Here is a 16,526-nt window from a genome sequence, read left to right on the forward strand (position 1 = left end):
CTATAACTGTTAGTATTTATGGTTGTTAAAATGCAGATCACTTTGGGATGTCTCATGGGATTCATAAAGGAAATAAATAAATGATAACATAAAGTTCATAAAACTGAACTAATTTTTATTTTATTTTATTGTAAAGATACATGTTAAACACCTTTCTCCTATCATCTCAGAATCCCTTGTGGTATTTTGTGCAGGGTTTTACTCCACTTATTTAATTTTGTTTTGTTACTAGCTTATCTGTAGTTAGTCTAATGGGCTCTGTTATGGAAAGTCAGCTTTATAAATGCATATGATATATCAGTGGAAATTACAGCATATTCTAAAAGAAAGGGAATGACTTCAAAAAGTATTGAGGGGGGTTAGAAGTAACTTTCTGTTAAAACTGATTATAACTTTATTGGAGAACTCTTTTGGAAATGGGTGGAGCTAGTAGGATTCTCATAGCACACAGCGATCAGTGACTGGAATAAATTAAGCCAGTGAGTTTATACTAATGTATGGAGCTAGGCTACAAGTGCAATCAACTGTAAATGTTTCTATGCGAACTACCCATAGGCATACATTTGGTAAGTGTCCAGTAATGGCAACAGTTGTATTCTTTGAAATGTCCATTTGCTGAAAACAAGAAGACATTGCTGCCTAAGATAATAGAAGTTTTTCAATGTGTAAAGTGGTAGAAAAGCAGGACACGAGCTTTGGATGTGTGTGCTAGGTTTGAACCCTCAAATTTCCAGTTAAAGAATGTCAGATAGCACAGCTATCAAAGATCCCTGTTTGAGACCGTAAAGAACCACTGCAGGTGGAAAGGCGATACTGAACTACTGAGATGGATCTGACTTGGTATAGGCCAGGACCATCCCATCTGTTCCTATGATTCATAAACATGGATTTTCACAGAAAACTTACAAGGGGGATATTTGTAAGCTGATGAGAAATGATATTCACTCACTTGATAACTTCCTTTCTCTCCAGAGAGCAATTGCATTTTTGGGGGACGTTGGTTAAAACCAAGGAAATGTACATATTTGAGATGCCAGATGATAAAAACTTGGCCTGTTAAGGCATAAATATTTTAATAAAGAAAAAGGTTAAAGGTCAGCCAATGAGATTTTGCTTCTCATTATGTGTGTCATTTAACTGAATTTTATTTAGAATAGACCTGTTGAAATTAATGGACTTAAAGTCATGGTCATTCATTTTAGTAGAGCTGTTCTAAGTAAAACCTAGTTGAATACCACCCACTATCCTTAAAGTGGTAGAAGTCTGGGGTGCACAAGGCAACCTTTTTTGTAGTGGCCCCAATCTATGGAAATCCCTACTTAGGGAGATTTGTTGGTCTTTGCCTTCTCAAGCCAAAACCTTTCTCTTTACTTTGGTTTTCATGTGGCATTGCTGATGGTGACATTTTTGGTCTTGGGTGCAGTAAGGAGGATTTTGGTTTTCTATATTTAAGCTTGCACAGAGTCCCAAATTGAACTGCATTACCTACCTTCCACCTTCTGTCTTAATATCCTTGTTTCTGAAAATTAACTTGGGGTGGAGTGGAGCAGTGGAGAGGGCTTCCAATCCTACTCCTCAGTGTCCAGACCTTAGACAGTTTAGTGTTTAGCGTTATGTTTGAGCTCTGCACTGTGGCTAATCTTAACCACAGCCTGTTCAGTTAAACCCAGTTCATAACCTATACTTTGAAATTGCCTTGTTTCAGTAAAGCTTAATTAAGATTAACTACAGTTTGTCCCTGTTTGAACACAATGACAGGCTGAGGTAAAAAAAAAAAAAAGCAGGAACGAAAGCTTTAGCTCTGCTTGCAGTGGCAGTGGAGGAAGCCGTGGGAGTAACTGTTCCTATATCTGTTTGGATTTAAGTAAACAAATAATATTTGGATTTATAGTTGAATCCTATACATATCTTGTGTATAGGAAATGTGTTTAGGAAATGTGTTTAGGAAATGATGAAAAGAGTAAAAAACATTTAAAGCAGCAGAGATGGCTCATGAGTAGGGAGATGAGAACTCCCCCACACTCTGGGGATGAAATAGGTCTGCAACATTCATTTTTCAGACAAGTCTAGTTGATTTTCATACAACTACAGCAGATTTAGGTGCTTAAAGAAAGCTATGCTTCTTGCACAAATTGATATGCAAGTCTAGCCACATACCGGTAAGTGAAGGATCCAACTAAATAAATGGCACAAATACTTAATGTAGCATCAACAGAATAGTAATTATCCAGTCAAAACTGGTGAGAGATTTGCAACTTCTGAGGTCTTCTTTCAGTATGTTGTATTTTTTATAAACCTTTCACCTATTGTACTTTTACAGTTTCAGACAAATTACAATATTAAGCAGTCAAATTTTTTTAGGTATACAGTTAGTTTATTGGTAGTTATTTAAAGTTCGTGATAAATATTTGATATAAAGCACAGTGGTTGCATAGCACTATTAAAGCACTTTTAAAATATGCAAAGTGTTACTCATGAATAAATAACATTTCCTGTGGCTAGTCATGAAGATAACAGCCATATGACTTTGTGTCAAACAGTCAACAGGAATGAAGTAGTAATAATTCAAAATATTAAAAATTAAATTGAAAACTAAATGAAAGCTGTGATTTCCAAAGGCAAGCTTTGTGAAAGAAAAATCTTATTAACTTCTCAGTCTGTCCTATAGAGGCTGCATTAATAAGATTTTAAAGTGATATGCACTTGAAGTAAGGCTGGTTTAGTGAAGTAAGCAGTACAGCTGAAGACTGCATGCAGAAATAAACATTTTTTGCATTGACTAATAAGTGGCTTGCTTGAATGAATGAATGAATGAATGAACCAGTGCTACTCCCCAGAAAGAATGCTGTTCTGATATCAACACTGGCATTTATTCAGATGGGAATTAATTGGAATTAAAATTTCTTCATCAAAGATTATTCATTCTCATTGCTCAGTTCTTTCTACGGGGGTGCAACTCTGAAGATGGACATTAAACTTACTAGAATTGAAACACACTATGCATATTTTAAAACACTCCCTGAGTAACAACCAGACAGGAGAAGGAAGTGGCAAGGATGCAAATAGATCTCTCTTTTAATTGAAAAGTGCAGTCAGCTCATTGTTCTTCCCAGGTAATAGAAACAATAACTAATTGAATCTTATTGCTAGTACATTTGACAAAGAAATTAGGGAGAAAGAGTTTGTGGCATTTTAAGGCTAACATTTATTGCGACATAAACTTTTTGTAGGCTAATACTTTAGTCCACAATAATTCTGTTAAATCTAAGATGTGATTTATTAGATTGCTATAATAGCTTAACACAGTGAGAAGAAACATTTCCTGGTTTCTGAGCCAGTGCTTTCTTTTGATATGTGCATTTAATTTTGAAATACTCATCTCTTGAGTTACAGCAAAATTATTCTGTGTATTTAAAGATTTCTAAATAGGAAGGCTAATGTGTATCTCTTTGTCTAGGTACTTCCATTCCCTAGTCAAGTGGTGTATAACAGGGTTGGAAAGTGTGGGAGTCGAACTGTGGTTTTGCTGTTGCGAATTCTGTCTGAGAGACATGGGTTCAACTTGGTTACATCAGATATTCATAATAAAACCAGGCTGTCCAAGAATGAACAGGTAAGTTGTTTGTGTCTTTTTATATGTTACGGTTTTCATTTTTAGAGTAATTTAATTCTGAGTATTTTTGATAGGGCATTGCAGTAAATTATTTTTCAGTAGAATTGGAAATATTTTAATATTAAAAATTATTACTTTTCTTATCTAACAAGCTGTTAACTACATATATTTTTAATCATTCTGGCAAATGGTCTCATAAGTAAATTATAGCTGAGCTGATAATTAAGTCCATTTTTGCTACTGTTTTATCAATATTGAAGGGTGCCCTGCTTTCGACAATTTGTGGGGAATTAAACTGTAAGTGACGTGAAAGTGTTCACTTATTCCGGAAATGTTGCATTGAATAGACTTCATTTGCTCCTAGATTTTTAATTGCCAGGATCACTCATTTGAAACCAGGAATTATTGCTCTTAGTCAAAGTCCTATTAAATTCAGCGAGACTTACTCCCAGGTAAATGGGGTCAGGATTGCAGTCTTCCTTAACCTTCAGTGGTGTTGGTGCATAGGCAAAGTTCATTGGCTATATAGCATTGTGAGGTCATTGAATTTTCTGGGATTGTCTGAGAATAATGTTTAAAAGAGAGAGAATTCCTAGCCAAGGGAGGAAATGGGCACTGAAGCAGCAGCAGATTGGGGAAACAATGGCAGCAAATAGTATGGAGAAAGGCAAACATTTTCAGAGGTTGGTTGTTTTTCTTTCTTTCTGGGCCCTGCTCTAAAAGCTCTTCTTTTGCACTGAAAGCCGAAAAGGCTAATCAGTCATTGCAGCCTGAAAACAAGCCATGAAATTATCCAGTGTAAGGTACTGATGCTTACTTTTAGGATCAAAGCTGCTGCTGCATGCTATGAGGATCAATTAACCCTGTATATAGTAGTTGTCCAAAAATAATAATCAGAGACAGATCTTGCAGTAAGGACTGGGAGTTTAGAATTTTCCAAGTGGAAGCAGAACATCAAAAAACTTTGAGGCAAGGAATGGGGTAAATGGGTTTTGCGGTGAAAGCTGCAGGTAGGGGAGAGAATATTGGAGGAGAGCGGGACTGGCCCATTACATTTTGGCTCCTGGAGCGAACCACAAAATGGTGCCCCCCCAACCAGGGAAGATGGGGTAAGTAAGATCTAAATCAAAAGGGGGGGATAAAAATTGAACAGTGGTGGTTGAAGTGGGAATCAAAACCTATCACAGATGGGAAGGGACCCACTCTGAATTATGCCATTCAGATGCAGAGCCCAGGAAACCCCAGAGGGCAGCACCCACCAATTCCTCCCTAGGGGTGGGAGGAGACCAGGAGAACCTCCTATTCACCGAGAGGCCGCTGTGACATTGGGGTGTGGGTGTGCTGCCGAGGTGACAGATTTGGACTCCAAAGAGCAAGCCATAGCTGTTGCTGCCATGTGGCAGCCACCGCCAATGCATTCCTTGGAGGCTGGATCAGCTGCCCCTGTGGATCCTGCTACCTGAAGTGGTCGCTTCTCCTTGCCTCATGGGTGGGCTGGCCCTGGAGGGACAGCAGCGGCAATTGAGAATGGCAAAATAAGCAGGAATTATGTTTCTAGTATTAGCAAGCTGGCTAGATCCACATGCAGTGGAGTATTCATAAGCTTAGTAAGTCTATTTTAATTCCACACTTTGCCACTTCCCCCAAGCAGCAGACTTGCTGCTTCCCTGTTCTGTGTTGCTCCAAACCAGGGGTCAGCAACCTTTTTCAGCAGGGGGCCAGTCCACCGTCCCTCAGAGAATGTGGGGGGCCGGACTATATTTTGGAAAGGGAAAAAAAATGAACAAATTCCTATACCCCACAAATAATCTAGAGACGCATTTCAAATAAAAGCACCAATTCTACTCATGTAAAAACACGCTGTCCGCGGGCTGGATTTAGAAGGCGATTGGGCTGCATCCATCCCCAAACACAGCCAGGAAAGCCCTTGCTGTTGTCTCTAGAATCTCTCGCAACCCTCAGTCCTCCTAACTCCATTCCTAGAAGCCGTTCTTAAAGGCTTGTATAAATTGAGTCATTTTATGTTGTTTTTAGCATCACACCATACACACCATCATTTTATAAGAAAGTGGGATTGACCATGATTAAGATCATAAACATCTGAACACTTAAGCTGCATTGAACTTGGTAAGGCTTACTTCATATTAGAGATGCACATTATTGTGCTGTAAATGACCTAACTTTAGTTTAAAAATAATTTTCTCACAGCAACATATGTATAATTTAAAGCCAGTATTTATTTTTATTATTTCCCAAATCTTTGCAGATTTAAAACAAAAAATCATTGTAGAATATGAAAATGTGTTGCTTATTAAAATATTCTTGTGCAGTGAAAACGTTGTACCTGTTGATTTATAATCTAAGTTAAAGTTCTCTGGATTTTATTTAAAGTGGATCAACATTTTTGTTTTCCTTTTAAAAAATGACAAGGAATGATTTGAAGAACTTACATGTTTAGTGTTGATACAGTAAAAGGTGATTTTAATTCGAGGTAACCAATTACATTTTCTTTGGATGAAACTGGATTTTGTTTGCATCCTTCATATGAGTGGCCTTTCTCTTAACCTGTCAGGAATCAACCATTTCTCTACGCCACCAAGTGGAATGCTGCTGAAAACGCAGCCCAATGTTATACTAAACAATCTTGTACTTTCTTATTGGGAGATCCAAGACGATATTAAGGAGCAAAATTTTTCTCAGGCTGCAGTACTAAGAATACTTATTAGAATGTAAGACCCATTGGACACAGTTTAACTTCCTCCTAAGTAAACATGTATAGATTGTGGTGTCAATACAGTATTAACCTTTGCTCTGTGGTTCCAAAAATTGAAAGGCAGAAATAAGCCCTACAGTTGGATGTGCTAGGTTTAATAATTCTGTCACTTTCTATAATGTACAGAAATGGAAGTAAGTCAAAATTATGGTAGAATAAACAGGCTGCATGTTAGACATTGGCATTAGTGCATCTTGGCAGGTTTACCCAGTAATTTATACTCACACAGGTTTTAAAAATGCAGATATCTATTGAGAATCTAAATACACACATTTAACATTTCAGTGGGGTATAGCTCCACAACAATTCATATCTATTAACATCAGTGGGCAGTAACAATATGCATACATTTCTATGGTTTCAGGGGATTAGCTAACTACCCAACAACTAAATGCACACACACAAGAAGGAACAAGCACACAAGGCATTGGAGGAGAATCATAGAATTGTAGAGTTGGAAGAGACCACAAGGGCCATCCAGTCCAACCCCCTGCCGAGCAGGAAACACCAGGAGATGGGGGATGAGTTCAGCCTGCACTGTTTATCCGGGCTCATCTTGCAGACCAGGCTTCATTCATGCACAGCTGAACAGGAGGATTATTCTGGGCAAAGGAGGCCCCTGAATACCAGCTTCTGGGAACTTCACTTGAGCAGAGCACTGTTGCATCCAGGTCCTGCCATGTGAGAACAAGGAATGTTGGGCTAGATGGTCCATTGGCCAGATTCAGCTGACTTGTCTGTTCTTCTGACCAGAGGGTGGCTTCTAAAACGCAGTCACACACACTCAAAGATAGGAAGATGGAGCAGGTGTCAAGGCTCTGAGAGACAGTATGGGGAGAAACATGTGCCCTGCTGAGCAATCCTAGATGTTAACTACATCACCTGTTTTCCCTGCCTAGGTGTGGCAGGAAAAACATCAAGGCAGCAAACAGAACATGAAAAAAGCTTCATGGATCTCAGATTCAGCTAGCAAAGATCCAGGGAAAGGGATGAAAAGTAGGGAAGCCTGGGAATAGGTTGTTGAAGCAGCCGCACCAAGCTGGGACATCTGCTTCAGCAAGCAGGGGTCCAGAGACGGTAAAGGAAAAAGCAGGAGAATCCGATCCCTGGTTCTCGCTAGCTAAGTGATTTCAGGCCCAGTGGTATTCAGCAGAGTGGATCTGAGGAGCCTGAAACCACATATTGTAGGTGATTGAGCAATTGATTTTCAGAGTGGAACTAGGCAAAGCCAGAACAAAATATGGCTTCAGCAGTCCAGTTTTTATACCTTTCTGGACAAAAGCATCAAAAGAAATGCAAACATTGGCTGGGTCAGGGAGGTGTCATTCCATATTTCCTATACCTAATATGAGCTGTTTGGTCAGTGTGGTGGGATTTTCTTTTGCAGAGACATATGGCAGTATTAATTCTTCAGCTAGTTTGACTAGATCTACCTTTGGGCTTCCGCAGAAGGGAAGATTGCTGTTGAAGTCAGGCCCTGTTTGTGGGCACACCATAGACATCTCTTGGCCAGTGTGAGACCAGGACTAGGTGGGCTTTTGGTTTGATCCAGCAGGGTTCTACTGATATTCTTTCTTCTGGCAGGATCTGCTCACTGTAGAACCTGAGACTGTGCCTGCATTCTAGAGGATTTCAGGGTGCACAGAATGTATGTAGAGTGATCAGCATGAGAATGCCCTTAGATTTGTTCCAACCAAGGGGCCTACACAGTCTGTCTATATGGTCGAGCTAACCCTTCTCTTGTCTTTACTGCAATTCTTCTTCTTCTTCTTCTTCTTCTTCTTCTTCTTCTTCTTCTTCTTCTTCTTCTTCTTCTTCTTCTTCTTCTTCTTCACATGACTCTTCTGTTGAGCTGGGGAGAGGGGAGCCTCAGAGTAGGCTTGGTAGGCATATGAAACAGGTGCACAGGAGAACATCTTGGGTAGTCTGCCTTGCTTTTGGCTAGCTGAGAAGTTTCCAGTAGTATGGAAAACAGTATATAGTGCTATTTATTCTATAACAAGTAAATACATCCAAACTAGAGCAGCATTTCCAGCAATTTAACTTAACATAGGCTGCAATCCTATGCACATTTACTTGGGAGTAAGCCCCATTAAACTTGCTCAGTTACTGTAGCCTTCAAGTTAAAGGAATGGTAACAGTCAGGTGTCCCCCCCCCCCAATACAACTAGAAGTTTTTCTAAAGCCAATTAGAATAATCTGCGCAGAGCAGAAGTCAGGAAATCAGAGCTGCAAGAATGTCTGGAATTCTTTTGCACACATCTCATTTAACGCTTTCAGGAGTCTGACATATTACAGAAAACTCTAAAAGCTGAAAGTGAGTGCTGAGAACTCTATTTCACAAATATCTTCTGAAATTAAAAGTAATATTTAGCTTTGCATTATTAAATCTTGGAACTGCATTCTAAAATGACTTAAACACAACCAGGCCAAAATAGTGAGGGGAGAGGAAAAACTATCCTGATAGTTGAGACCAGCTTTTGAAAAGCGATCTCCATGGAAACAATAGCATAGTCTTTCTTAAATAATGGAAAAGGTAGATTACGACTTAATGCCTGACCAGTCAGTAGATACAAATGAAAGAATAAAGTCAGGGCCCACAGTAAATAAACACCTTTTATTTCTCTCACATGGGTATGAAAGAATTGTTTTAAGTTACCAAAAATTAGGTCTATGGTTGGTGGCAAATAGAATGTACAAGACAGTAGTAACCAAACAATCTTACATGACATCACACCAGGGCTTTTTTTCAGCCAGAACACTCCGGGCGCCCCCTTAAAAAGCCCCTCCTGAAAGAAACTCAACAACTTAGGGTTGTCCGTCAGAAAAAGGTGGGAGTTCCTGCACCTCTTTTTCTCAGAAAAAAGCACTGCATCACACCCTTGCAATGCAAGTTCTATGTGGTAGAATTACATTATGTTTATTTAGACCTTGACTTATTCATTTATGTTCTTTTAGGCACATCTGTCTCCTGGTATATACTGCAAAGTTGTAATTTTGTTAAGAGAAGCAATACATTTCTACATTGAATAAATATAGGAGGTGTAATATTTTTGAACAATATGTGTGAATTTCATGCACATATTCTGATGGGCAGGTGATTGAATGTGATGGGTTTTTAACATTAGAGCAGGTATTCCAATTAAGTGCAAGTCCTAGGACGGACATCCCCTGCAGGCTCCGAGAAATGTATGTGGCCATGCTGTTACTGGTCCCAAGGAACCTTTCATTCAACATTAAAAAGGCTGACCTTAGAAATACAGTTCTCCTTGCACTTACTGCTTTATGAAGTTGTTACTTTCCGAAGCACCACAGTAAAAAGAGCAAAAGTCAGGCACAGCAACTGCCAGTAGGAAGAGAAGAAAACTACATTCCTGCTTATCCCACAAAATTGATGTAACAAGCATGTGAATTGGTGAAGCAAAGTATATTGACATTTATAACTTTTGCAGGCTAGGAGGTCACAGAAGTAGCCTTATTTTCTCCTGTCTTAGTGTAGCATAGACAATCTCTATTCTTCCCCATTACTCTTGATAAATAGTGCTGGCATCACTGTCACTGTCTACTCTTGATAGACAGTGCGGGTTGACTTGAGCCCCAGATTATGAGTGCCCAGCAGCGCATGTAATGTAGCGTGATGAAATGACATCACACCGTGCCATAATGACATCATGTTGCGTCATGATGTCACGTTACATTGCACGTGCTGCCTGGGAGCCCCAGAATTTATGTCAGAGGCTGCACAATGCCTTGGACACCATCCCCAAGGCCCCCATGAGGCCTTGGATGTGACTTACAGTGCTTTGCAAGGCCCCAGAGGTCATGTCAGAGGCCCTGTGGTGCGGGTGCCGAGCATCCTCAACAATTTTTTGTGGGTGCCCAGGCCCCCATATAGTTGGTGCCAGTGGCTGGAATCTAATGTATCAGTACCTCAAAGAAACAAATCTCTTCTGAAGGCTGCTGTTTGGGTGCCACATTTTGACAAGCCTGATTTTAAATTCAGTGTGTTCTTGTTTTTAGATGGAATTGATTAAAAATATAAGCACTGCCGAACAGCCCTATTTATTCACTAGACATGTTCACTTCCTCAATTTCTCAAGGTAAGATAGTTCCTCACTTACAGTGTTTTATATGGTATGTTTAATTTAACAGACAATTGATTTATTTAAAGCTTTCATTTTCAGTTTAGTGTACAGTCACTACAATACAGTGGTACCTCGGTTTATGAACACAATTGGTTCCAGAAGTCTGTTCATAAACTGAAGCGTTCATAAACTTAAGCGGACCTTCCCATTGAAAGTAATGGAAAGTGGATTAATCCGTTCCAGACGGGTCCGCGGAGTACTTAAACTGAAGCGTTCATAAACTGAAGCGAACTTTTCCATTGAAAGTAATGGAAAGTGGATTAATCCGTTCCAGACGGGTCCGCGGAGTACTTAAACTGAAGCGTTCATAAATTGGTGTAATTGGTTCCGGAAGTCTGTTCATAAACTGAAGGGTTCATAAACTGAAGCGAACTTTCCCATTGAAAGTAATGGAAAATGAATTAATCCGTTCCAGATGGGTCCGCGGCGTTCATAAACCGAAAATTCAAAACCCAAGGTATTCATAAACCGAGGTTCCACTGTATGTGTGTATCTCCCAGAACCTTGTGGGCAGAGCAAAATGTGAAATATTTACCTAGCCAATGCTCCTACTCCTCTTCCTATCCTGACTGGGCAACAATAATCTAGGAAAAACCCACCTGTATGCTTTGGTATCTGTTTGTATATTCTGGTATGTATACACATATGCAGCACCATAAGATTTCAACCATGAGGAGCCGGCTTCCATATGAGCATGAAAGATATGTGTGATGCAGGGATTCCCCATCTTTTCCTCCCCCTCCTCACCTTATGGAAGATTCCTGCATCACTGGCTAAAGCAGTAAATGATATAATATAATATACATCCTTGTCTGTGTTTCCAATTGTCTGTGTATACTTCATGCTTTTTCATAGGTCACTTGAATTTATAAACTTTTCAGCTGAAAAACTTTATATTGCATTACTGTATGTCAAAAAGAATCTCCTGCCAGAATTCCATTTTATTTTTATTTCCCTCTGTCAGTGTAATTTTATATGCATTAGCTGTTCAGCCCCCCCCCACTTTAAAATACAAACTCTTGGGTGAGGAGGTTTCAAATTATAACTACATATACTTGTGATGTTACATCAGATGCAACTTTAGAAAACACTATTGAGCTGAAGAATAGTGAATTACTAAATGTCAGTATCCAGAGTGGTAGCCGTGTTAGTGTCTTCCAGCAAAAACAGGTCCTGTGGTACCCATGACTAAGCAAATAAACTTTCATTGACTACAGAATGCTTAATCAGATGCGTGTTGTCTTGAACTGCAGGTACATTTGTAGGGTTATTTCACAGGGGAGGTGGAGGAAGTGTATAAACAGTCAGATCACCCTGACATGGGGACACCAATGATCACATATAGTGTGGTAAAAATCCATTGTTTCAATTTAGTCTGAAATATAGCCCTAAACTTCTTGGCGTATTGCAATTCAGCTGTTTCACGCTTTAGTCTCCCTCTGAAGTTCCTTTGTTTGCTGGCATGTCCCCTCACTGGCTTCATTGCCATTTCTGGGGTCAGATTTTTGTCCATTTATTCTTATTCTTATTTATGCTTAGATACTGTTATGTTCGCCTTATGAAAGACATTATTAGAAGATGATGGCACATATTGCAGTGAAATATGAGCAAGTAAGAGAACCCCTGGTGTTGTGGGTGATAATAGATATGTAGACAGAGGTGGTATTTGGGTCAAACACAGAGTCCGGTTCCAGTGTCTATATCACTGTTGTGTGGCTTTTTCTGCAACTGTTTTAGAGTGGCTGGGGTGAGCTGAGTAGAAGTATAGTCCTGCCACCCAAGCCTATGAGAAGAAAGCGTGTAGAAGTTATATTCCTAGCTTTAACAGAATATATTTTCTTAAATATTGGAAGTTGGAGAACGGAATATTTAGACAGCCTAAATATTTTTTACAGTCTCAGTGTACTTGTTGACCATCTGAGCAGCACCCCTGAACATATAGCTTTATGTGAAGGGAACTACTATGTGTGTTTAGTTGATATGTAGAGATTGTAGGTAGAACCTGTCACCACAGCGATGCTACACTTATGCAGTGGATGCACAGAGGAATGGCAGTAATGCGGTCTGAGTTCTTATGTTGAGAGAGCTACACATAGATGGAAAGTATAATCTTTAAAATTCCACATTTCAGTTTGCTGCAGTGGATGATTGGGTCATTATAATAATTTATAGCTCATATTCAATTACTTATTTGAAGCACACTCCCCCCCCCCGATTATCCCCCTGATTAAACAGCTATATAGCTCAGATGAATAAAAGTTTCTGACCTTTTAATCAGCCCTGCATTCTATAAACTGACACTTTCCATTTTGCCCGAGGAAGAATTCTATGCGGCAATTGAGAGGCCACACATTTACTAGTTAGCCTAATAAAGATGGTTTTGCATTGTTAAACAATAATACAATACAAAAAGCAATAATTTTTAAAATGTTTGCCATTTTTAAACAGAAAGGAAAGTTAACCCTTCAACAAATAGGCACTAAGAGAGGCTTGTCCTCAAAGGAGCAAAATTCAAACAATGGAGCAGAGAAATTATGGGAGGGGAAAAGAAATTCATAAGCAAGGCATTTAACCTTCCCATGATTCATTTCCTTGGCAATGGGCCTGTACCTGACTAAACCATCAACTGAAATGTCAGGGTATGTGCAATTGAGGTACGGCTTATGTGCCCTAAGCTTTAGAAAGAAAGATTCTAGCTCTCAACTTTCCCCGGCTGTTAAATGGTCTTAAACATTGTTTGGCCTTTGGGGGGAGGGGGAATACAATAAATACTTTTTAGCTTAGGCAATTGCTTTAGTTACCATGTTATGTAAATGTAAATAGGAGAAGGGTGGAGGTGCCTACAATACAATCTGAATGTGTCATGATGAAATGATGTATGCTCTGGAAAGATGTTTAGAACTCCTGGGCTCATTGCTCACTGTCAATGAAATTCTAATCTCCTTTATGCCAATGGGAGGCTTGCCACTGACTCTACTGCAGCCAGTATTGTGCTGCAGTAGTTCTTTCCACCATAAGCTAATACCGCATAGCAAGTTTTGCATTTACAAAGATTTGAGCAAACTTCCTCATCCCCTTACTTAGTTTAGCAGACACTAACCTATATAAAGGACTTTTAAGAATTTGCCTCAGTTTTGAACCTGACATCATTTTAGCCACATTACAACTGGACCTAATGGTCAGGGGTCCCTTTACCTAGATAGATAGATAGATAGATAGATAGATAGATAGATAGATAGATAGATAGATATGGGGTAGAAGGGCTACCATTTTGGCTTTTCTTTTTATTAACACTAGGCTTTTAAAATTTAAGGGGGGAATAAGTGACGTATACTAATATGGGAACGTCCATCTCCCCTCTTCCAAATTTTGGAGCCATACTTTAAGCAGCATTTTGGGGACAGAGACTTTGAACTAAATTAGCCTAGTTTTTGTGGAGTGTAGAGATGATAGATGTAACTACATAAGTGTATCCTAAATCAATTATGTTCTTCAAATTACTTCAGAGAGCCTGGAGGTTCTTGGATTGCAAGAAGTGAGAACTTTCAAACATAATAAATGCTTTAATTTTATAAAGCATTAATGCTTGGGTGAAAAAACACCCAGCATGTGTACATTGGAATGCATAATGATCATGCTGAAGCCTATTTTGCTGCAGGGGCACAACAATATTTATAGGGCCTGTGATAGGTACAAGGAGCAACTGAAGAGAGTGATTTAGGGATCAACTAATCTTCAACTTATGCCATGCCAAGAAAGCAAGGGTCCAAACGGTTTGCCACTTGACCCGCACTTTCTAGGCATAGATTTGAGCGGTTTTCCCCTTGCCCCATTCCTTTCCAATGGAAAACTTGCTCTTTAGAGAAAAAATGGAACAAATAGCAATCCATTTGGAGAAAACCAGAATTGCCATTTGCTCTAACTGAATGCTAAAGAGCGGCTTTCCCCGGGGTATTGCAGCAGGACAAGAGGAAGTGTGGCTAGGGCTTCCGGGTTCAGCGCCAGCGGGGCTTCCGGGTTCAGCGCCAGCGTCGATCGGCGGGGTTTCGTCTCGTCTCCGAGACGGCCCGTCTCTGCTAGGAGTGGGGAGGGCAGCGAGAGCAACGCTGCGCCCCTTAGAACCTCGGGAAGGGCGTCCCGAGGGCAATTTGCTCGGCACAGACCCAATCCGGACTCCCCAACTCTTCGGTTAGCTCTAATAAGAGCTCCGGAGCGAGGAGGGTAGAAGTCGCGGGGGCCATTTTGAGCGGCAACGTTATTCTAGCAGGGAGAAGCTTCAAGCCGAAGGCGGAGAGCGCTGGATTCTTCCGAAAATAAAACGATTGGAAAAGACTGTAAGTAACCTCACGATTTGGATTATAAAACAATTTGGTCTGGGAGAGAGGGGAGAAAAGAGGAAGCCACCCCCCCCCCCACGGCAACAAAGAGACAGTAAATAGAAACCCGAAGCCATAAACAGAAGATTTGTAATTCAAAAGGATCCCTCAAAGGCATCAAAGAGAATATCCCCTTTGATGCAGGGTGAAAAGGGGAGAGAGACTGTGGTTTATGACTGCCCTGCAGCAATGAGGTAAAGCCTAAGAAAAACCTTTCTTTCCCTCGGGAGCCGGCAGCCTAGGCAATTCAGTGAGTTGATCAGGATTTATAAGTCAAATTTTACTTCACTTTGTGTTTCTGGACTTTGTGGAATTTCTTTTTTGGCTTAAGTGCTTGTGAAATGTGAGTTCGAACTTTATTGTTAACAAGACTTGAAGAATGCAGCCAGCTTGTTAAAATGGAGTCGAGAAAATAAACTGTGATCATATTCCACCCCACGTGATAAGTTTTGACCTTGGCAGGACTGAAATATGTCAACAAAAAAGTGTTCCCCTGAGTTCCAGCGGTCTGTTTTGACCTTAATGTGGGAAACAAGAATAGAGTTATGTCAAGAGGAGACACGACGACAGGAGTTACAGCAGAAATTTCAGGAGGTGATGGCGGAATATGATTTTCTAGGAGATGAAGCTTTTGACACTGAAAAAGAGCAATGTGAGAATGACAATGATGGGGAAGGAAAAGATGAAGATGAGGACTGTGATGATTCAACACAAAATGAAACACACCATGAAAAAAATGATGACTCTACTCTACAAAAAGTTGGATGGAGTGCCCTGCCTTTGAGGGGGGCACGATTGGTATTATTGGAACTCCAGAACGCCCACAGGGAAGAAGGAAAAAATATGCAGAGAAGAGAAGAAATTCAGGGGTCCTGTATGGTGACCTGGATGGCAAGAGACTGTAAACAGGGGGTGGGGTGAAGGGAAAGTGATGTTGTGATTATAAGGATGGATTAACAGGTTTATAACTGGTCTGCTGATTTTGGAATTTGCTGGATTGGGGGGGGTGGAGCCGGTAATCGGGGATGTAAGGTTAAATTGAGAATAGTTATAGTTTTAAAAGTGAATGGATTTTGGAAAATGTGAAAATATGGAGGCTTATAGAGGGAGAAAAAAAAAATTAGGCACGGGAAGAGAAAATGGGAGTTTGAATTTTCAGTGATTTGAATATTAGATGAAAATGTTAACAATTGATTTATAAGTTGTATAAGATACAAAGGTGTATTTTTATAAAGTAAGAAACTGTTGCAGATGATAAAAAAGGGATGAAAACCGGGGAAGGGGGGGAGGGGAAGCCCATAAAATATGGTTTTTCAACTATGAATGCAAGAAAATTTTTTCTGTTTTGTATTGTTTTTTTCTTTTTCTTTTTTTTCTTCGCCCTTTCTTTTTCCCCTTTTTTTCCTATATCTATTTTTCTCTTTTTTTGGTATAACAATAGATGGTTGGATGGATGTCCTCCTGCGTACTGCCCTGGTTTGCTGGAGCTCCCTGGTGGCAGGGGGGAGCTTTGGGGTCAGGGGAGGGGGAGGAGGACAGAAATCCAAGCATAAAATGGACCATTTCTGACTGTTCACAAACATGGGATACTTCTGTGGCAGGGGAGGACCCATGTGGGT

At 40.0% G+C, this 16,526-nt stretch overlaps 1 protein-coding gene across 2 annotated transcripts in view; it reads left to right on the plus strand.

Annotated features, from left to right (window-relative positions):
- The window catches only part of UST (uronyl 2-sulfotransferase), a 125,133-nt gene that overhangs the window by 50,171 nt on the left and 58,436 nt on the right, over positions 1 to 16,526 (plus strand). For both annotated transcript variants that reach the window (XR_004692162.2, XM_035108790.2), the window contains exons 3-4: positions 3,458 to 3,613; positions 10,407 to 10,486. Coding sequence is in view for 1 of the 2 variants with exons in the window: in XM_035108790.2 (XP_034964681.2) it covers positions 3,458 to 3,613; positions 10,407 to 10,486 (236 nt within the window). In the remaining variant the exon portion in view is untranslated. The remainder of the gene's footprint in view (positions 1 to 3,457; positions 3,614 to 10,406; positions 10,487 to 16,526) is intronic.

Source organism: Zootoca vivipara, chromosome 3 (assembly GCF_963506605.1).
Source record: "Zootoca vivipara chromosome 3, rZooViv1.1, whole genome shotgun sequence".
NCBI classification, from domain to species: Eukaryota; Metazoa; Chordata; class Lepidosauria; order Squamata; family Lacertidae; genus Zootoca; species Zootoca vivipara.